At 42.7% G+C, this 23,830-nt stretch overlaps 1 protein-coding gene across 1 annotated transcript in view; it reads right to left on the bottom strand.

Annotated features, from left to right (window-relative positions):
• The window catches only part of LOC126278184 (caseinolytic peptidase B protein homolog), a 73,390-nt gene that overhangs the window by 27,742 nt on the left and 21,818 nt on the right, over positions 1-23,830 (bottom strand). The window contains exons 4-6 of the mRNA XM_049978095.1: positions 18,508-18,734; positions 13,096-13,210; positions 6,442-6,620 (exon numbers count right to left, since the gene is read on the bottom strand). Coding sequence (XP_049834052.1) covers positions 6,442-6,620; positions 13,096-13,210; positions 18,508-18,734 — 521 coding nt within the window. The remainder of the gene's footprint in view (positions 1-6,441; positions 6,621-13,095; positions 13,211-18,507; positions 18,735-23,830) is intronic.

Genomic DNA, 23,830 nt, shown 5'->3' with positions numbered 1-23,830 from the left:
GAAAGTTCCCCAGTCCGCATTGCTTAAAGCCCATCTGGGCAAGCATCCATAGGCCAGATGATGGGGCAGTGACAGGAAGATGGGGAAATGGTCCCTAAAACACAGGTCGCCATGTGCTCTCCAGTGGATAAATGGGAAAAGTCCTGGGCTGCAAATTGATAAATCACTGGACGAGTAACTACCATGTGCCACACTGAAATGTGTGGCAGCCCCAGTATTTAAGAGGCAGAGGTCAAATTGCGACAGTAAAGTTTCGACATCTCTGCTTCAGCCAGTAAGCATGGTACCACCCCACAAGGGGGTTATGGGCATTAATATCTCCCAGAAGTATGAAACGTTTAGGGAGTTGACCAATCAGTGCCATTAATACATTCAGGGATACTGCACCATCTGGAGAAAGATATACATTTCAGACAGTTATTTGGTGGGTTGTCCTTATTCTGACAGCCACACCTTCAAGAGGGATTTGAAGTGGCACATGTTCACTACAGACCGAGTTTAGGACATAAAAGCAAACTTCACCTGACACACTATTATAGTCATTACGGTTCCTGTAATATCCCTTATAGCTGCGGAGGGCAGGGGTATGCATTGCTGGGAACCAGGTTTCCTGGAGGGCAATGCAGATACCAGGTGTAAAGCTTAACAGTTGCCGTAGCTCAGCCAGGAGCTGGAAAAAAAAACTGCCGCAATTCCACTGGAGGATGACATCATGAGACTGGGAGAGTATGGAACAGTCAATGAGGCAATTTATGCCTCAGAGTCACTTGCTGCCACTGATTTATTGCCTGAGCTGTCTATATCCATTGTGTCTGAGGGTCTGGCGAGATCTAGGTCCACAGCAGATGTCAAAATCGCCACCCCATCCTCAGCCGTAGAGCTTGTAGGTAGCGGTGGTGTGGGTGCCACCTCAATTTCCTTTGTCTTAGGGGTTTTCTTTTTGGATTTCTCTTGCTGCTCCTTGGGTTTCCCATGCTGGGAGGACTTCACTGGCTCAGTGTCCGGGACTGAGGATGAGCTGAAGCCCTACGACCAGCTGCTTTTGGGCTCTTCAGCCACTGGCAGGTGTCGTCTTTACCACTACAAGAAATCTGGGAAGGGACCAACCCAAGGGACCCCCTCCTAGTAAAAGAAGCTGAAGAAGCCTTATGCTTCTTCAGCTTAGAAGTGGGGACAGATGTCCCTGATGGTTGGTGGGGGAGGGGGTCGGTTGCTCCTGAAATAGGTGGTGCAGCAGCAGCAGGGAAGTAAATGGCCGCCACCATCAAGGGGGCAGGTGTAGTCTTCCGGCTCTGAGAGGTGACATGGGTTGGCAGAGCTGATGGTGCCAGAACTGTTGTAGCAGCGGCATAAGATGTCTTGGGCACAGGATGCAAGCGTTCAAATTTTCTCTTAGCCTCCGTGTAAGTCAGTCTGTCCAGGGTCTTGTACTCAATGATTTTCCTTTCTTTCTGGAGAATCCTGCAGCCAGCAAGGCAAATGATGCTCTCCACAGTTGACTAAGATGGGAGGTGGGGCACATGGAGTATTGGGATGTGATGAGCGTCCACTATCTCGGCATTTGATGCTGAAAGTACAGTGGGAAGACATATGGCTGAACTTCTAGCACTTAAAGGGGGGAGGGAGGATGTAGGGCTTTACATCACAGCGGTAGACCATCACCTTGACCTTCTTGGGCAATGTGTCACCCTCAAAGGCCAAGGTGGCAATCTCACTATCCTTCAGACCCCAGTGGACAAGACAGGTGAAATGTACACCTTGCAACTCTAAATTGGCACGCCGCTCATCGTCGGACTGCAAAAGAAGATCTCTGTGAAATATGATACCCTGGACCATTTTAAAGCTCTTATTGGGCATGATGATTACAGACACATCCCCCAGATGGTCACAAGTGAGTAACTCCCATGACTGGGCAGAGGATGCTGTTTTGATCAAGACTGACCCAGATCTCATTTTGAACAAGCTCACCACTTCCCCGAACTTGTCCTCTAAATGCTCAACAAAAAACTAAGGCTTCATCATCATGAAAGATTCCCCATCACATCTCGAACATACAAGGTACCGATGTGAATAAGATCCGCTGCCCTCCTTGGCCTGACGTTCCTCCCATGGTGTGGCCAGGGAGGGGAACAATTTGGGGTCGTACTTCTGTGCGTTGGACTGAGCTCGTGATCACTTAGACTGCTGGTGTTTCACCACCAGCAAGAGATGGACTACGCTTCTGCCCTGATGTCACCCACTCCGACCATGGGCCCTCCCCACAGGCGCCACCCAGCCGCAGCAAAGGCCACTGGCAGGATGGCCATTGCCAGGGGTCCCGATGCTCCAGGGGGATGGGCATCTACCCCTTGGCATACATGGGGAATTAACAGTGCAGGCATCAGCAGAGCGATCCCAGGGGGCTACAACGAACAGGGTACATGGCGGCCCCACCACAACGGGCTAGCTACCGTGCTGGAGATCAGGTGCAAAGAAGTCCATGGCCATCGTCGACATACGCATAGTGCATGCAGGAAGGAGTTCTAGCTTAAGAGATGGAGAATGAGCAGGACTGCAATGTGACAACGAGAATGTGGGCTAAAGATCTCAATGCACGATCGACATGATGCACATGATAAGGTATTGGCTCGGTCTTCAGGGAAATTTTGAAGAATGGAGGTCATACCCTACAAGGGACCATCACATATAGACTGGAACATGTGAAATTCCTTGTAGTCACCTCGTACGCCAGGCAGGAATACCTCGGATCTATTCTAACCCTCGGACCTACAGGGAGTGGGGGGGGGGGGCACAACAGTCTGCTGCTTGTTTATGCTGAATAAATACTTTTTTAACTCTATGTGCACTGCCCCAAAATATTATTCAGTAAGTCAACAATGAAGAAGAAAGTACAAATTAAGCCAACAAACATGTCCCTATATCAACAAAATGACAGAGACTTCAAAACATGTTAGGTTGAGTTTCTTTATTAGTTTATGTATGTGGTGATTCCAGTTTGCCTAGTTATGCATCTGGAAGCCCAGGATTTTACATAGGACATTTCATTACGTGTACAATCATTAATGTCTATTTTTTTTCTGGTGCTAAAGTCTCATTATTGCTTTTCAAAAATCACATTCATGTTATTAATAGTTCCAGGTTTCGGATACTGCATATACTTTTATGCATGTCTATTGGCAGCATTAACTATTTTGCCTCTTGAAGGTAAGCATGGACAGAAATTATGTTCCATAAATTTTTTACTGTTTGTTTTCATTCACTTTGAGGCCTGTCTATTATCTCAGCCATGCCTGGTGAGGTTGAGTTTGGATCCTTTAATAGTATGCTTGTGTCATCAGCAAACAACACAGTTTCTGAACCATTCTAAAAAGTCATTGGAAGTTCTTATCTGATGTAAGTGAACTCTACATCAGATAAGACCAATAGTGGGCTCATTACTAAACCTTGTGGGTCTCTACATGTTACATTCCTGTATTTTGAGGCGAGTCCATGTGTGTAACACAGTTTGTGAGTGTGACCTTTGGTTTCTGCTATAGAGGTAAGATTCCATCCTTGTAAAATGGATGCCATTAATGTTGTAACACTTTAGTCTCTCAAGTACAATTTTGTGATCCAAGTGGTCAAAGACTTGGCAAGGTCATAGCATAAATCAATAACATAATTTTTCTTGCTTAGTTCCGCCAGGACTTGTTTGTGAGGTCTTTCATTGCTTTCTCTGTGGATAATTCTTTATGAAAGCCAAACTGAGAGGCAGTCAAGTCCTGCTCAGATTTTTGAGTCTCTATTCCATCACAGGTCACGTTCACAAATTTTTTTGAAAAGATGGTAAGGAGTGAAATAGGTATGCAATACAGGAGGGTTAGCATATTTCCAGTTTTATTAATTTGTTTGTGAACATACAGTATTTTTAAGACTGTCATTGATTGTTTACTGAAGGTAGCTTCAGGGTAACCCTATCAAGCCAGTACATTTCAATGCTAACTCAGTTAGTGATGAACTGTTCTAGAGGGGAAGTGAAAAAGAGACATTAGCCCAAAGTGAAGGTGCAGGGAGCATAGTCATGAGTTCTAATGGGGCAGAGTGATCAGTTCCTGGGATTAGTTTATCAAACAATTACAGGATGTGCTGGTAAATCAGCAACATGCTCATGGAATCAGTGTATCAAAAAGGCTGCCAGCTCACCACAATTTCGAGCAGCTTGCAGAGAACACCAGTGAGACTAATTGGGTGATAACTGTCCATCTCAAGGAGGGAGGTGGTGGGGTTCCCCAGTTTCAGTACCAGGACAATTACAGTTTCTCACCAACAAAACACAGAGGCTCAGTGGCTCAAACATAATGCAAAGCAAAATGTTCAGTGACCAGGCCTGGGTCAGTGTAGACAACACCATTCAGACAGATACCAGGTACACCTGTGAGGGACTGGTGTCCACAGAGGCACTGAACCTTTGAGCAAACCTGGGACAGAAGGCTACACCATCCAACAGTAGCAGCATACTGTTCTCAGCATTTTAGTTCTTGGCATTTTATGAGGTGGCAGACCCAGGCAAACAGCCATTTAAAAGACGATGAGTTGCTCCATTGACAGATGTCACTTATGGCATTTTAGCACCTGTCTGCGATCTGTAATGGCCACAGTGATTTCAGGGGACCACCAAGATACTATCTCCTGATGGGAAAGTCCTGACAAATAGCAGATTGCTAAGTCAGCTGCTGATAGAATGGCTGTCGTTGCTCTCTGAACAGCCCCACTTATACCTTCATGTGGTGGGTGCTAAGGGCAATGGCAGACATAAAGGCATCCTAATCAGCTTTGCTGAGAGCCCATCTGTGTGGACACTGAGGCAATTGACATCAAGTGAGGATCAAGATGTTCAGAAAATAACTAAAACAATCAATTACTGACGAAATTATTTAATTGGGTAGATACAAAATCTACCAACCAGCGGCAGGCGAACACACATGAAAGACTGTTGTGACTGGCACGCTTTTGGAGCAAGTGGCTTCTTCTTCACGCATAAGAGTTCAATGGGAAGGAAGAAGGGAGACAGAAAAGGACTGGAGAGGTCTAGGAAAATGGGTAGATTTTGGGAAAGTCACCCAGAATGGCAGATTAGGGGAGACTTGCCGTACCCCTCCCACAGTGGTAATCCACTGTCCACCAAACCTACACAATATACTCATCCATCCCTACACAACCCCTGCTCCCAACCCCTTACCTCATAGTTCATACCCCTGTAATAGATCTAGATCCAAGACCTGTTGTCCCACCACCAGTCCCACCACCACCTACTCTGGCCTGGTCACAAACATCACCTACCCCAACAAAGGCAGGGCTACCTGTGAAACCAGTCATGTGATCTACACGCTAAGGTGCAACCACTGTGCTGCATTCTATGTGGGCATGACAACCAACAACCTGTCTGTTTGCATGAACAACCATCGACAAACAGTGGCCACAAAACAAGAGGACCACCCTGTTGCTGAGCACACTGCCAAACATGACATCCTTCATTTCAACGACTGTTTTGCAGCCTGTGCCATATGGATCCTTCCAACCAACATGAGCTTTTCTGAACTATGCAGGTGGGAACTTTCCCTGCAATATATCCTACATTCCCGTAACCCTCCTGGCCTCAACCTTCGTTAGTCATTGTCCTGTCCCATCCAGCCTCTTCACTGTTCCCATTCCAGCACTATGCAGCTCTCATTCCTCCACCGCACACGCTCTTTTTACTTCTCTCCTTTTCTGCTATCCTTCCCTTCCCTCCCCACCTCTCCGCTCCCTTCGTCTAACCTCCTGACTGCACATAGCTGGCCTACCCTCTTTTTTCCAACTTGTCCCTCCTCGCTCCCCAACAGCATGTCTGTCTGTCTGTCTGCCATGCCTACCCTACTACGCCTCCCCCTCCCAACCCCAGCCTCCTCCTTACCCCTCCAAGTAGCCAGTCCCATCATGCACCAGTGCTGCTGCTCACAGTGTAGCCTCAGTTGCCTGAAACTGCAGTCATGAGCTTGTGAGTTGCGTTTGCATGAGTGTGTAGGTTTGTGTCTGGTGTCTAATTCTGACGAAGGCGTTACTGGCCGAAAGCTATTATTTATGACAGTCTATTTGTTGTGCCTATCTGGGACTCAGCACCTCTCCTATATCGTGAGTAGCCACTTTCCTTTTCACAATATTGTTCCACTCCATACTGGATTTTCCATTGTTCAAATAACGTTTATAGTTTATAATACAGTTAAAAAAACAGGGGTAATGTGCTATTTATTTTATAGATTAATCTTTCTCTGAGACTTCTTCCCTATGGATAACAATTAGTTAAAAACTATTTTAGTTCTGCATACATACACTTTATAGAACCAAAAGTAAAAATCAACAGTATGAGAAAATGAGTTTCTAAAAGCACCAGCTTGATTTCAAAATGTTCGGGCAAGTACAAACCTCATGTTTTTCTTGATACTCTGACATATCCAGACGAATAAACCCTCCTGGTTTCCCACGATGCAGGTATGTTGCAAGCTGCTTGGCTAATTCAGTTTTGCCAATTCCAGAGGAGCCAAGAAAGAGAAACACTAGTGGATGTTCTTCATCAGCCCAACCATTCTCTTTCCGGCGAATAGCTGCAATGACAATAGTACAAAATTTAAGAAGTCTGCACCTGGAACCCCCACACACATGTACACACTTTTGTCATATGTGAATGAATCTGATCTGGAGATATTTAAGACTGCACCACTGCACATGGTGTACACCCAGTTGTACTTGACGATGGTATGACTATTGTTTTCCTACTACACAGAAAAACTGCACACAAAGGATTCATGGATAAATTATTCTACAGAAAGTCACAATGAAGACAGTGAGCTGAAATCAACAAAAATATTCTTGAGTGTTTTACATGTATGCCATCAATTAACATGTTAGTCCATCAGATCATCATATATTTCTCATTCTGACAGCCTGTAGACATCTTATCCATTTTTATCCATTACATTGAGAACTTGGTAACACAGATCAGTAAAGATACAATAAATGTTTACAACCCTATAAATTCTCCAGCTTTCACTATGAATCTGCTTTGATGATTTAAGCCATTGCATTAACTGTTTATTTTCTTCTTCCTAGTTCTAATGTGTTGATTGGTGCCTAAGTGTCATTCCAACACAGGTACCAAACTAAATTGTGTTTTGGTTTGGGGGTACATGCTATTAAACTGTAGAATCTCCTACACACTGGACTCATGTTCAAGATGATGACAGTTAAAACCTGTGTCCAGACATCCACATTTAGGTTTCATTGCTCCAGGTAAGTGCTGGGATGGTTCTCTTACAAGGGCATCATCGATTTCCTTTCTGATCCTTGACGCAATCTGGGCTTGTGCTCCATCTCCAATAACTTCAATAGAACCATGCCTAGTACATCACTTTGGCCCTTATTGCAGCTTTACCTTACTTATGTACCATAAGCACAAAATATACATTTTATCGTTTTCTGGAAGTTAATACTTCCGTTTCCTGCAATGAAACACTGACACTCCATTTACTGTAGCTATTATGATATCTGAAAGCTATTCCAGGGAGGTACGCCAATAAAAAACAGCCATTTGAACAATCAGGTAAAAATACATGACGTAAGTTACAAAAAACTTACCTTATTTGTTTTGTTTTGTTTTAGGGTGCAAAAACAACTAGGATCATATGAGCCTGTGTCAGAAATGTAGAAGAAAAAGAAAGGAGTTAAAAATGACTACACGTTAATCTACATCGACAGAAGAGAAGACAGCTAAAAATATGGATGTGGAAAAGGTCTATAAAACATGCCATAGAGAAATGGAGGTCAAGAACTAGAGATTAAATGTCCTTCGCCATATTACTACGATGGATAAAAAGTGAAACAGCTGTTGCATTGTTTGCTAAAACAGCTGATAGCTCAGACAGCAAATACAAATGGGAACATAAGCAGTTAAAAGAAAAAGGGCATTCCATCAGGAAATTTGGACTGTCAAAGGCTGAGGGCAATGAGCACAAAGTGATGGGGGAGGACCACTTAACAGATGGTGATGACTAAAAAGACACTGCCTGATAAGCACCCTAGCTGAAATGATCTCTGCGTGGCAAGAGGAATGAGAGGTGGTTTCCAAGCCGCTGGGAGAGGCTTAATAATCTGGACCTTGTTCCCATGAAGGGAGGACCACTGGTGATACCGAAGTGACACCGTCTGCTGACAGACAGCAACACAGAGATGATCAGAGGGAATGTAAGAGCTAGCAGGCTGAGGTACAAGGGCTGCAGCTCTGGCAGCAGCATCAGCGACCTTGTTTCCTGTCAGACCTACATAACCAGGAACCCACATAAACATCACAGTGGCTCCCCAATAGTGAGAAAGTGACAGCTTTCCTAGGCATGTTGCAGTAAGGGATGTACAGTGTACAGAACACAGAAACTTTGATGGGCACAGAGAGAGTCAGAGCAGTTGACACAATGGAAAAGCCTTTGTGGCCTTATGTACTGCATGGCCTGATACAGGGCAAAGAGCTCAGCAGTAAATACTGAGCAGTGTTCCAGCAGCCAATACCGAAAAGCATCAGTACCAATGATGAACGCACACCAAACACCACAGTTCAATCCGGGAGCCATCAGTGTACAGGAAGGTATTATCGTGAAGTTCCGTGTGAAGTCTGTGAAACTGAAGGTGATAGAATGAGTCTGGAATAGTGTTCTCAAAAAGTGAATGAAGGCCAAGGTGAACATGACTCGCCGCATGAAGCTAAGGTGGTGAAGGGTTCACACCAATCTGGAAAGTGGCCGGTGGCAAAAAGTTAAGCTGCCGGAACAAGAGCCAAAAGCGAAGTCCAGAAGGTGACAGAGAAGAGAGATGTGCCCAATCGAAGAAGTCATCGAAGAGGGAGGCATAGAATGGGTGGCCATGCATGGCAGACAAATGGCATGCATATCTGCTGAGGAGAAAGTCACGGCAGTAGGAAAACAGTAGGACAGCAGTAGTTCGCCAGCTTCTGCATACAGACTCTCAAGGCAGCAGTGGTCAAATGGTGGACAGTATCGAGACGGTGTAACATGGATGGATGTGCTGATGCATAAATGAAATACCTACAGTCAAGTTCTGAACGCATAAGGGACAGGTACAAATGGAGGTGGTTGGTTTGATCTGCTCCCTAGGAAGTACAACTGAGGACAGAGGACACGTAGGACATTGAAGGATTACATATACGGTAGGCTGCTAGGTAAGACACATGGGAGCATCCAGAAAGTTTCCTATTGAGCTTGAGCCCCAGGAATTTTGTAGTTTCAACAAATGGAACCACAACAGATTAAAGATGTAAAGATGGTGGGAGAAACCAATTGCGCCGCCAGAAATTCATACAAATGGTTTTGTCAGTAGAAAAACAAAAGCCATTGTTGATGCTCCATGAGTAAAGAGGATTGAGACATTGCTGAATATGTTGCTCAATGAGACAGGTCCATGAAGAACTGCAATAGACGGCAAATTGCCAACGGAAAGAGAGCCAGAGATGCCCGGCTGGAGACAGGCCATTATAGGATTAATGGTAATAGCAAAGTGGATGCTGCTCACGATGGAGCCCTGAGGCACACTGTTCTTCTACATAATGGTGTCTGACAAGGCAGAATCTACGTATACCATGGAAAAAAAAGCCTTTTAAAAATTGGTGAAGGAAACGGGGCATGCAGCCAGGGAAGCCCCAAGTGTAGACAGCTCGGAGAATACCAGTCCTCCAGCAGGTGTTGTAAGCTTTCTCCAAATCGATAAACATGGCCAGAGTCTCAGTTTTCTGCAAAAAAGCGCACTCTAAATCCACAATGTGCAACAGTTAGTAAATTGCGAGAGGTGAGCCACTATACCAGCCAGGCACGAATCATACGTTCCACCACCTTGCAAACACAGCTGGTGAGAGAGATGGGATGGGAGCTAGAAGGAAGGCATTTGTCCTTACTAGGGTTAGTTGTGGGTATGCCTGTGGCCTCATGCCAGTGTCTGGGAAACATGCCCTCTGCCCAGATGCCATTGTACATATGAGGGGGAATGTGCTTGCCCCCAAGAGAAAATCATCTCACCATGGTGCGGAGCATCGGGATGAGGCGAGAGCATGATCTAGCTCCCTCATAGTAAAGGTGTCATTGTAGCATTCACTATTCTGGGAAGAGAAGGGTATCAACAGAGCCACCTCCACTCATTTCTGATGGAGGATGGCAGGGTGATAATGAGAGGAGCTCGAAATCTCCATAAAATGGCAGCCCATGGCATTGGAGATAGCAATAGGGTCCACTATGACATCATCTGCTACTGTCAGGATGGAAATTGGAAAATGGGCATTGATCCCAGAGAGCCATCATATGTTGGTCCACATGATGGAAGAGGAAGTGGAACTGTTAAAAGAACTAGTGAATGAAATCCAGTTAGCTTATATGCTATAGGAAAGAGCAAAGCCTCCAGTTGGCCTTAGAAAGCTGCCATTTAGGGGAGCATGTAGGTGGGGTAGGGGTCAGCAATCGGATGGCACAAGGGAAATTGTCGCTCGATTGCCATATGTGTCAGAGAGAATGGACCACTTGAGATGATGGGCAAGCTGGGCATTGCAGAAGAATAGGTCCACATGGGAATAGCTGTGAGTGGAGTCTGAAAGGAACATGTGTGCTCCCGTGTTAAGGCAGATGACATTATGTTGATTGAGAAGATCCGCAAAGAGGGCACCTCACTGACCAGTTCTGAGCGAATGCCAAAGGGTATAGTTCGCATTAAAGTCACCAAGCAGTAGAGAGGTGAGGGAGCTGCCCAATAAGATGGAGTAAGTCTGCCCTGGTGACACCGAATGATGGAGGGCTGTAAGGCAAAAGGTCAAGTGAGGAGGAAAAATGCGGACTGCAGCAGGTTCGAGCTGGGTAGTCAGGGAGATGGGTTGACAATGGACGTCATCCCGGATGAGCAGCATGACACTCTCATGATATGGAATGCGTTCCTCTGGAGGAAAGTCAAAGCAGACAAGGAAGAAATGTGAGAGCTCAAAGCAGTCGTGAGGACGCAATTTTGTTTCCTAGAGGCAGAGTACAAGTGGATGCTGTGATTCTAAGAGCAGACTTAAGTCCTCTTTGTTGGCTTGAAGGTTGTGAACATTCCATTGGAGGGGAGTGAGGACAAAGAAAAAATGAAGGGGTATCACCCTGGCAGCTGTCAAGTGCCAGCCTTCATAGACTCGCTGCTACAGGTCACAGAGGCAGGACGATCCTGCTGCATGAGGTCTACAGAAGCGTCACAGTCTTCTTCTGTCAGTTTGCGGAGTCCAGGGCAGAAAAACGGTTGGTTGTGCACACCAGCGACACGGAGGTCAGCTGGGCGAGGTTTATTGTGTCGACACCGTCGAGGAGGATCTCTGGCTTGGCAAAGGAGAAGACCGTTTACCTTTGTTTAGCTTCGTGGAGCCTTTCTGGTTTGCTGAGTAAGACTCAGATGTTTGTTGGCTGGAGGGACGTAGGAAGTCTTCAGGGGAGTACTCCTTCTGTCTATTCTACCAGCCTGTTCAGTAGCAGGTGACTTCACCCCGAGAAGTGAAAGTGGTGGCTTGTTGCACTGCTGGACGATTTCACAACCGTGGTGCTAAATTTGAGGTCACGTCTGCATGGCCATGTCCTTCATGGAGCAAAATGTAGCTATAACAGTACTGTAGGTGTCAAATGGTAGCATGCAGGTTTTCCTACAAGCTGACAATTAAAAATGATCGGGTAAGGCATTTTTTCCTTCACCCAGATCTCATAGACAGCCCTGTGATCGAGATACATGGGACAATCTTGGGAGGAGATGGCATGGTCACCGTTGCATTTGATAGAGCGGGGAGAAGGATGCACAGAATCGCCCTGGGGAGCATCCCTGCCACAGGTTACAGTTTTGGCCAGGGGTCGACAGGACTCTTGAGTGTTGCTGTAATGACGACACTGGTAGCACAACATCGGGTTCAGAATGTACGGTTGTCCTGTGATAACATCATGGCATGCTTTGACGGAAGCACCAATGTATCAAAATAAGAGTGCATGTGGGCACTAAGGATGCATCAACTTTTTTTCATCACCCAATGCATGGAATGACACCCCAATCAGAGAGGTACGTTTGGATTTCTGCCTCAGTCAGCTCATTGAGCAGCCTAATGTAAATAACACCATGGCAAGAATTCAGGGTTTGATGGGCCTCGACACAAGCAGGACAACTGTGGAGGAGTGAAGCTGCAAGCAATTGTTGTGCTTGAGAATCAGAAGTTGTCTCCAAAAGCAAAGCACTATTTCATAACAGAGAGGAGGATTTCACAGGACCAGCAATTACATCAACACCTTTCTGAGTAATAAACAGATTTACCGTAGCACAGGACTGACCATCTCCAGTTTGTGAAACCACAAGGAACCGTGGTGCAGCGAGGAGGGTCTTTAAATTGTTAGGCTCATTCTGTTTATGTTTGGTATACGTTGACTGAACATGATTGGCTCATTGTGAGAAAATCCCCCTCGATTGCCAGCATCTCCGATGGCATGCTCCTTCCAACTGGAGGTCCCCCTCAGAAAGGGGTGCACCCACCTTACGTGAATATTCACACCTCACGTCACACCTCTCTAACACCTGACAGAGGGACCAATCAGCAATGTAGGAAGGTAGCAGTTGAGGCAGTCACCCCTCCCTGGGTCTGGTCTTTACCAGTGGGTAAGTGTAAAGCCTAACTGTCAACCTAGGGCTGGGTATTACGCATTACTCAGTCACCTGTTACGTGTCAGATATGTGGGCTTGCCTTCAGGAGTGCACAAGGAGGAAGAAGAAAAAGAGGAACCTCAAACACCGAAGTGGAGGAAGGATAGGAGAAAGGTAATGAAGAAAAGAAAGAAGGAATGAAAGACAGTGGAGAGACTGTTCCGATATTGGCGACTGAATATGCAGAACACATTTCCAACCCCAAGGGAGGGGAAAAAGAATAGCAAGAGGATAGACATGCAGCACGGAAGAGAAAAGATGCTGCAAAGACCCCATGGTAAGCAAGCATGAACCCAACAAAAAGTGTTGAGACCCTGGGGGAAAATACCATACCTGATGCAGTTGTGGTAATAGCACCTTCTTGGCCAACTATATGTTCCTTTAGACGCTGCTCTAAAGGGAACTTACGGCGTTCCTCGGCCTCTTTCTTCCTCTGTATCTCCTCCCACTAAAAAGAAAAATCAGTTTCAATACATGTACTGTGTTAGTCTTGCAAAGCAAGGAATCAAGGTGCAGTCACAGCTAAAAATAATCAAATGTAATTTAAAGTGAGAACTCGACTGCATGTTTAAGTCAGGACAATATCTATTTCTCAAGCTAAAGACAAAAGAACAAGTGAATCAGGCTAAAAAATAATTTTATTGACCTATTCGTCTTTCTTGTCTGTATCAATATTATTCAAGGACATGAATGGCTGATGGCTACAACAGCAGTTACCATTATGATTGGGTAGCAACTAAATACGATAGAAGTCCCACAAAGCTCCAGGAATGCTTTTCATGTCATGACAAGAATACTCTCATAAAACCAACAAATATCAAACTGAAATGAAAATCCTGTTAATCTTGATGATGAACTCTTGTTCCTTAACCAATATTTCCATGATGAATGGCATGTCTGCTAAGATTAAACACAATATTAGAATGACTAAAGAGAGAACACTATGGATATGCTCGAAAGCATGCAACACTGCTTTTAAAACTTCAAGAATTTATATTAAAGAATGGAAAATCCAAGATGGAATAATGACAATGTCACAAAGTAAACTGCAACCCACTGTGCTGCTTTCTACGTGGGTGCGACAACTAAGAAGCTGTCAGAACGCAAGTATGGACACCCTGCACTACCCAGTCACTGAACATGGTGTCTAACCCAGTGTGCAATGGCTACTTCACAGCCTACTACACAATCAGATTGTTACCACTGCTCAGCCTTCCTAGCTTGAAGTGTCAAAATATGTTTCTGAAGTGTGTTTTAGACTGTTGCTGAGAAGACTGTGTATCTTCTGACTGCTAATTTCAATGTGTTTTCCTTAATGCTTTAGATATTTAAGGAATTTTGTGTAAATTTATTCCTTTGGTAATGAGCTTCATAAACACACTTGGATAGTGACTGTGTGTATCATGTTGCTGCTCGAGCTGTATTAGATTAGATTAGATTAATACTTGTTCCATAGATCATGAATACAACACTTCGTAATGATGTGGAATGTGTGCAATGACACCCCAATCAGAGAGGTATGTTTGGATTTCTGCCTCAGTCAGCTCATTGAGCAGCCTGATGTAAATCATACTGGAGCCGCAAATTATTGTCACCACCTGTTTGTCATGTTTACTGACAGTTCTGTACATAGTATTTATTGAGTTCTTTTAAGGTATTTGAGTGAACCATTACACTTTATTGCCTTGTCAATTAACCAGCTGTTTTGCCGCCATTCATGTTTGTAAGTTTCATCATGAATTATCACCTCTTTTCTCTAGATTGTTTCCAGGTATGCTTAAGTTTGCCAAGAGTACTGGGCTAGTCCTTTCTACAAATTATAATCATTTTTATGGTATTGTTACATGGCTACAAAATTGTGCCCATTTTTTATGTGAGGGGCATTCACTTTTGTTTATTGCCTGCCTTTACTTAGTATGTTTTGTCTTGTTTGGTTTAGGAAAGGTTAACGTACCCTTCTGCTGTTTTAAGATAATTAACACTTTGTTGTCTTGTTGTGTGAGACATCATGATATTAACTCTGTAACTGCGAGTTTCCATAGCGATTTATCACAGTAGCTCTCTTTTAAGTGCTTAATTTGTCAGTGCAAATCGCTGCTTTCCCTGCAATATCAGGGGCCTTTCCAACAGAAGGCTTACTGCATGGTTCTGTGATACATTTAGATGCACACCAGCTTAACTGTTTATTCTGACCTGAAATCTGAACAAAGTTGCCAGTGTTTTGACATTGTGTGGTCTTTCATCGCTTAAAGGAAACTGGACCTTGTGACAGGACCTCCAATTTCAGTAAACGTTCATGTGTGTGATGATCTGTGTGTCTATGTTCTGGAGGGTCACAGCCTTTGTACTTGGGGTGACCATTTGTTCGAATCTTGCCTCGGGCATGGATGTGTGTGATGTCCTTAGGTTGGTTAGGTTTAAGTAGTTCTAAGTTCTAGACGACTGATGACCTCAGACCCTCAGAAGTTAAGTCCCATAGTGCACAGAGCCATTTTTTTTACCATCTGTGAGGAGCCTTAAATTTTCTGGTGACGTAGGGGCGCATTGTCAGCCACTGGGTGGTTCGTTTAGAAGCAGTGTTTGTTGTTATGTGTGAATGCTTTCCTGCCTGTTAAGATGCCCCTTTATTAGTAATTTTCTCTAACCCAAACATTTATGTTTCCTAATTCGTTTATATAAGTACTGATGTCTCTGAATAATCTGTTCTTAAACCAGAGTTAATGATTTCTAATAACTTTTCTTAAAGCTAGCACTGAAATTTGTTTATTTGTTCAGACAACAAGGATTAATATTATTGTTGTTTATTGTAAAGTATGCAGTTGGGTGACACTTAATATTTAGTTCCAAACAAGGATTAATATTTTTATAAATGATAATTAATTGAAACCTTCAGCGGCCAACAGGTGTTGTTGACATACCTCGATGGGGAGAGCTGAAAATGTGTGCCCTGACCAGGACTCTAACCCAGGATCTCCTGCTTACATGGCATATGCTCTATCCATCTGAGCCACCAAGGACACAGATGAATAGCGTGACTGCAGGGACATATCCCTTGCGCGCTTCCCGTGACACACACATTCCCAGCTGCCCACAATCTACATGTGTAATGTTCCTAATAGATATTTGCCGATCCACTCATTAGTCACGCACACTAAGGTGATGATTCCCATAAGAGTTCGGGTAACCTGTGCGTATTCGCACAGACGAAGGAGAATGGCCAGGTAGCCATTTAACTATATATGAAGATAGTAACTATTCTCGAAAGAACAAATACCATTGATGACCATACAGATTCTCTATTAGGAGCATTACGTATGTATATTGTTGACAGTTGGGAATGTGAGTCTCACGGGAAGTGTGCAAGGAATATGTCCCTGCAGTCGCACTATTCATCTGTGTCTTTGGTGGCTCACGTGGATAGAGCACCTGCCATGTAAGCAGGAGAGCACGGGTTCAAGTCCCAGTCGGGGCACACATTTTCAGCTGTCCCCATCGAGGTATATCAACAACACCTTTCAGCAGTTGAGGGTTTCAATTAATATCATTTATTCTAGAGAAGCTGTTCAGTCATCAATGGTATCTGTTCTTTTGAGAAAAGTTACTATCTTCATATAAAATATTTTTATAATTTACTGTAAAGCAGGCTTTTGTGTCACACACTAACATTTGATCCCAAACAGAGTTATTGTCTTTTATAATTTTTTCAAAGGAAAAATCACTGTTCTGCATTAACCTGCCAAGATGAAAGTCTAATAAACAGAATTAAAAATTAGTTGGGTCACGAATGATGTTCGGTATCGTGTTGTCTCAGTCCTGATCCCAAGGCAACCAGGCATGGAGGCCATGTATCAGCTATGAAAGCAGCTACGGAAGGCAGATTTAAATGGCACACCATCCATAATGACAGACAAAAGCAGATCAAAATAAAAACCAGCATAATGGCAACTATGCAAGATGCATTCAGGGTGCTGGATCTTGTGGGGTGCATGAAAGATTGTGTATCGAATACTGCATGTACAAGAAATTTCTTCACTTCAACTGTGTATCACTACAGTGGCAAAGTGTGCCATGTAACTGGAAAAATGTACACATCTTTCCAATCCAGAAGTGTGGCAGAAAGGCAACACAGAACTACAGATCTATTTCACTGATATCATCAAGTTGTGGAATTACAGAAGTTATTTTGTGTGCATGATATCACTGCAGACTGAACAACTCGTCTGTAGAAATTAATAAATTTTTGCAAGCACTAAACATGTTCTGCTTGTTCACGACATTCAGAACACAGAAGGTAATTCAACTCAGATTGATGTTATATTTCTTGGCTTACAGAAAGATTTGGATTGAAGACTTCTTACTGAAACACGTAAATTGTTCTTAACTGAGAGACAGTTTCAAATGAAAGTAGTGTCCAATACCTAAGGTTAGTGTGATAGGACTGCTACTGTACACAATACATATAAATCAACCACCAGGTAAAATCAATAGCTCTCCGAGGCAAACCACAGATTTAATTACTTACAGGGATGTAATATAATCAAAAAATTATTATGAACTGCAGGGAGACTAAGGTGACCAGCACATGGTGCAAATATGGAAATTAGTCTGAACGTAAGTAATAAAATGCGTGTAAATATATAGAAAGACCTGGTAATGTCTCACAACGTGATTGGAAACCAATCAAATCAGCAACTATAGAAGACTACCTAGCCATTGTGATTCAAGTAGGAAAATTCAGATAAATCCAGCTGTGATGCCAGCAGATACCCCACTCAGATATATCGGAAGAATCCTAAGTGTAGTTCATACATGACTGAGGTAGATTATAAGTTTTATTTGAGCAATTCTGGAGTGTTATTTTGTGACCTGGAATCCTTAGAACATCGGATCCGTTGAACAGGAAGTGAAGAGAGAGAGAGAGAGAGAGAGAGAGAGAGAGAGAGAGAGAGAGAGAGAGAGAGAGAGAGAGAGAGAGAGAGAGAGAGAGAGAGATAATTCAAGTATTGTCTTTTATAGGATACTATACATTTTATTCATGCCATTTTAATGCTATGTCATTATTTCATGAGTAATCATATTGATGGTAAAACACACACCTTCAATTTCTTTTACTTTGTTCTCTTCTGCCAAGTTGTTCTAAATCAACACTGCTTCTCCTTCATCACAAGCTTAAATTCATCTGAAAGGCACCCTAGTACTTGTCTTGACTGTAGAACAGATCAATACAAACTAAATTACTGACAGCCAGAATGCAATTTCTTCAGGGTGAGTCTCTGTGACACCCTACAGTGACCGGAATCAAACAAAACCAGAAACAATTCAAGAATCAGTGGAGACTGGACACCACAAGCCGCCAAAGGGTAACAGGTGGACAATGTGAGACAAAGGGAGACAATGGAGACGGCATGACAAAGTCCAGTGCACAAACCAAGATCAAAAACTATGATGTCAATTCCGAACCAACACAACGATGCATAGCGAGACCAATACAAGTGCTGGGGAAACACATTGATAGTGGGGCTGCTGCATTGCTGGCTTTCAAGGGAAGCCGTGCATGCAGATAAGCGGGCACATGGGCCACGTCTAGAAGTTGGCGCTTATAGCAGTGAATCAACACTTGCAGATGCAGTCATGCCACCTAACGACTGTCGTCAGCAATTTCCATGTCATCCACTGGGCCTTCAAATGCATCACGCTGGGTCACCAGATGCACAGCATGAAAGCTATTAACTTGTATTCACTAACCTTGGCAGCATGTGTCTCGAGGACATTGCGCATCTGCTGTGTACGAGCATAGGCAGCTGGTGGGTGTCCTCGGTCATTCTCCTGCGTGGGGTCGGCACCGTGCTGCAGCAGTAGCTCCACAAGCTCCTCACTATCAGCCAAGACAGCATAATGCAATGCAGTGAAGCCACGGAATGAGGCTCGGTTACTCAGCATGTCATTGAATTCATCCTCTCGCTTTGCAAGCACTAGGCACAGAAATGGAATTCAATTAATAGTAAGCAACTGATGTTCAACAATATTCATAAAACGAAGAACTCAAGGAATTTTATCAATTGCAAGGAACAGCTTTATATTTTAAGCACAGAGACAAAAAATATTAATCATTTGTCTCATAACATACACTTACTAATCATCTGATTATGGTAAGAGAGATACAACAAAAATTAGTAACATCATTCACTCATATAAAACTTTAGGCTAAAGAATTGGGTAGTAGTCTAAAATTAATAGTTTTATTGATGAGAATGAAAATTTATATTTACATACTATGAGTAATGATCAATGACATTCTTCTTAAATGAAGAGTTTGATCTTCATGAACATCCCATAATAAGTGCCTGCTGCCTCTTATTACACAAATTCAATCATCATTCTATTCACCTGCTAAACAAATTGGAACACTGCTCTGAAAAGTGTACCATTTCTGTGGTGGAGTCTTATGCAGTTTCTTTTTCAGTAGACGATTATCAAGAAGGAGCATGCAATTACCTTAGGTGAACAATCAACATGATTTTTGTTAATAGTTTTGATATACTGTATAAAAGGATTATTTCATAGATGTAAGGTAGGGTATTATTGAAAGTTCCAGGTTTTTAGATAATGATAATCGGAATTCTTTTGGATATATAGCACACACAACTTTTCTGATTGTTTTCTAGAGTATAGGTAAGATATTACTACAGCATCCTCAAAAAACAATGCCAATGATGAAAAATAACAATCATGTGCAATTTCCCCACGAGTCCATTCCAGCAGCGTTGGATAATACTTGCACTGCAAAAGCAAACCTACATATTCATGAGGTAGGTAATCAGTATCAGTTGGCTTCTTATCTAGATAGTCCTAGAAATCTGACAAATCCCACTTCTGCTATATCATTATCTTTACAGTTTAAGTTAATCTTCTTACAGTTTCACTTTCATGTCTTGAACTTTTTCATCTGCATGTCTGAAGTGTTTCACATCAGCCTGTTTCGCTGAAATCCTGTTTCTAAGTTTATTAATGATGCAGTCAGTTTTTTTTTTTTCTGCCTGAAAATTTTCAGTTACTGCAGATGTAGCATTTGCTAACAGAACACATTAAGAGTCGACGTATTAAAATAAAACAAAGAGGGTAGGACCAAAAATAGAGCACTGAGGAACACCTTGTGTTACTGTCCTTAATTCTGAAGGATAATTTACTCACCTGTCTAGTATACTGGTATACTATACCGCACTGTCCCTAACCCATACTTATCAGTTTTAAGGATCAGCAGAGTGTGGTTTACCGGAGAAAAATCTTGTGCGAGGATGGAGAAGATTTCTGCTACTGTATTATCCTTGTATAGTGATGCACTGTTTTTCTCAATGATTTTATTACTCATGTTTTTTCCTTACTGGAAATGGAACTGGTATTCCAAAATAATTTTCTACACCAAAATTTGATATCTGGGTAGCATCTATCTTCTCACATAGTTTTGACAAGACAGGAAGAAAGATATGGTGATAATTACCAGTATCTTCCTCACCCATTTCTTGTCAAGTTGTTTTATTTCTGCACATTTTAATGTTGATGTTGTACTTATGGCTGTTTTTGTGTGGTCCTCTGTCTGAAGAGGTTTGATGCAGCTGTCCATGCTAGTCTACCCTGTGCAAGCCACTTCACCTCTGGAAAACTACAGCAACCTGTGTTGGAATTTATGTTATTTTCTTGAATTTGTTATGAGTGGAGGAGGAGGAAATTTAGTGTTTAACGTCCCATCGACAACGAGGTCATTAGAGACGGTGCGAAGGGCTCGGGTTAGGGAAGGATGGGGAAGGAAATCGGCCGTGCCCTTTCAAAGGATCCATCCCGGCATTTGCCTGAAGCGATTTAGGGAAATCATGGAAAACCTAAACCAGGATGGCGGAGACGGGATTGAACCGTCGTCTTCCCGAATGCGAGTCCAGTGTGCTAACCACTGCGCCACCTCGCTCGGTCTGTTATTGAGTGGAGGGGGCAGTTAATTTGCCACCTGTAGTGTAATAAAATGGAATTACACAAAATGAAGAGTGTGATACAGGACATATGTAGTAACCGATACTAAGTCCTGATGTAAACACAAACTTTTACAACTGAATGAGTACACTTTGTAACAATATTAGTCAATGGAATTAATGAAACCTGGGACAACTGCAACTAAATAATAATCAAATACAGTAAAAATTATGATGAAATATTGTTTCGATCCGAAAATATATGTTACAAATGTTAAAACTTGTATTTACAAAAGTCGTACACAGAAATCTGCTTTTAATTATTGTTCAACTATGTGTAAAGATCCAGGATTTATGTTAGTATCAAAATTAAACCCACATTTAAGAAGTTATAAACATTTCAAAATCAAACATTATTATTAAAATATATTTCATGTATTTTGATAACAATAACTGTGATATGTTGGTATGCTAATTATACTGAAAACATCAGAACAAATTATACGTTCAAATTCTGTAACTTCTAAAACACATTTCAACTTGTAATTGTAAACTGTAAAATTACTATTTGAAACCATTAATGCTTTTATATTATGATTGTTAAACTATACATAAGGGCTAGGGCAGTAGCCCGACATAGCTAGTATTGTCTCAGATTTTGAAAAGCCAATGTTATGTCATCTTTGTAGAACAAATAAATAAGTTATTAAGCACATTTTAGTTTCGGATACATCATTTATTAGAATTTGTTAACTGAGATGTTTCAATCCTAATCTTACAGAGAGCTTAACACTTTCTTATAGGTGGAGATGTCTGAAGCGATGTGAGAGACACTCAAATTGCGATCACCAGGAAACAAAAAGTGAAGTATCTATTCTTGGGGGCCACAAAAGAGAGATATTTTATATTTCCCCTCTACCTAGGCAGAAGGCAGAATCACAGAAATACCCTTAAATTAGATTTGGGGATGGGAGTGTCAACCATTTCATATTAAAAAATACCCTGGCTAGCTCATCTGCGCAGTCATTTCCTAGAACGTCAATGCCTGCAGCTAAAGGAATTATGATCCTGGCCTGTAAAGTTTGTATAATAGCACTTGGGTGCCATAATTCAGGGGTTGATTTGGAAAGAATACTGTTATTATCTGGTGGCTGTTGAGAGAATCACTGCATACAAGAGCTTCTTGAACGGAGCTAATTTTGATTTATATGGAGGTTCTAACAGAGCTAAGCTCACCATACAAAGTATTAGTCACCCTTTGTCCACACACAGATGAATCGTCATTGAGCCTTTACAGATGATGCAAAAATCTACTCAGGTGCTCAACTGTGCACTCACTGCACTACCTGACCATAAATCAGTGGTGATCAGCAAGACATCTGTGTATCAAGTGAACACTGTGTGAAACGTGTGTAAAAGCAAGGATGTGACAGAATGGTAACAAGGGGCAACCGTGTTTGGCCATGCCTATGGCCTTACAGTGCGTGACGTTGCTAGATTTGTTGGTGTTTCATGGCGGACTGTTCAATGTAACTACAAGCAGTTGTGTGGCACACATGGCTATGAAACATGATGTGGCCAAGGCCAGACTGTCCCTGGCAGTTAGTGACAGTGGTCATGAGTGTGTGAGTTGCATTTATGTGAATGCATGTGTATATGTTGTCTATTTTGGAAGAAGACCTTCTGGCCTAAACATTACAAATATAGCAGTCTTTTTGTTGTACCTATATGCAACTCAACATCTCCCTTACACATATTGGAATGATAGTATCAATCAACTCAGACTTCAATTTGATGCACTATTTACAATTCAAGATAAATTCTGCTCAAAATAACACACAACATTTGGCGGAGGATTTCAGAATAAAGTGCAGATTCAAATGAACGTATGCAAATACAGAGTGATTTTTTTTCCACTGTGTACAAACTCTAGGGATTGACCGATGAGATGATATGGAACAAAGAAGGTCTAATGAACTTATGTCCAGAAATGCATGGTTTCCATGCTTACAGACCATTTGTTCAATCAGACATTGTTACAGAGACTGCAGTGCAATATCCACTATACCATGGAGCCACAGTTACATATCCATGGTTTCCTCCTAGAGAGTGGTACTGTTCCTCATATGTCATCCTAGTGCCCTCTCCTGCCATAGCAATTGGTAATATGTCTGATTCACTTCTCTTACTGACTCACCTTGTAGTGGATGTGACAATGGTTCCATATTGGAATTCAGAGATCGCTGGCATGGTGTTTACTTATAGAAAAGCAAACGGCAGCAAGTGGCAGGCAGCAAGGTTATATAAGGAGAACTATCCCCACCAACAACTACTACAGCATTCATTCAATGTTTGTACCACTGTTTCACTGTTTTTCTGAGACAGGATCATTTTGGGAAGCAGCAAATAATGAAAGATGTACCCAAAATGTTCAGACACCACACTTGGAGGAAAATGTGATTAAAACTGTTGACGGTGACCACCCTATCAGTACCAGGCAGTTGACCCACCAGTATAGAGTAGGCCAGACGACCATGTGTAACATTCTCCATGAAAACTGTTACCACCCTTATCATTTACAGTGTGTGCAGGGCTTACTAGTGACATTTTCCACATCGGAGCACTGCTGTCACTCATTTCTCCATCAGGCAATGATGATCCTGGGAATTTTTTTTTTTGAGTGCTCCAGAATTTGTCATCCATCCTGTTCACAGATGAGGTCATCTTTATGTGGAGTGATATCTTCAACTTTTATAACGATCACCTATGGTGTATCATGCAGAGCCACCATGGTTGGGGACAGTGAATCATCAGCACGGTGCAGCCAGAATGTGTGAGCCAGGATAATTGGCAACCATATTTTAGGACCAGTCTTCCTCCCATGTCACCTAACACGCCGAAACTATTGGTGTTTTTAGCAGATGACTTTGCTTCCCGTGCTGGAAGAAGTGCCATTCATGATTCCAAGGGTTATGTGGCTGCTACATGATGGTGCTCCAACCCACTTCACCATTAACACCTAGACGCATCTCAATCATGTCTTCCCTGGTCGATGGATTGGATAAGGGGGTCCAGTTGTATGGCCTGCTTATTCACCTGATATCAAT

This window comes from Schistocerca gregaria, chromosome 6 (assembly GCF_023897955.1).
Source record: "Schistocerca gregaria isolate iqSchGreg1 chromosome 6, iqSchGreg1.2, whole genome shotgun sequence".
Classification (NCBI taxonomy): domain Eukaryota; kingdom Metazoa; phylum Arthropoda; class Insecta; order Orthoptera; family Acrididae; genus Schistocerca; species Schistocerca gregaria.
Note: the sequence above shows the minus strand (reverse complement) of the source record. Positions and strands in the feature narration are given on the sequence as shown.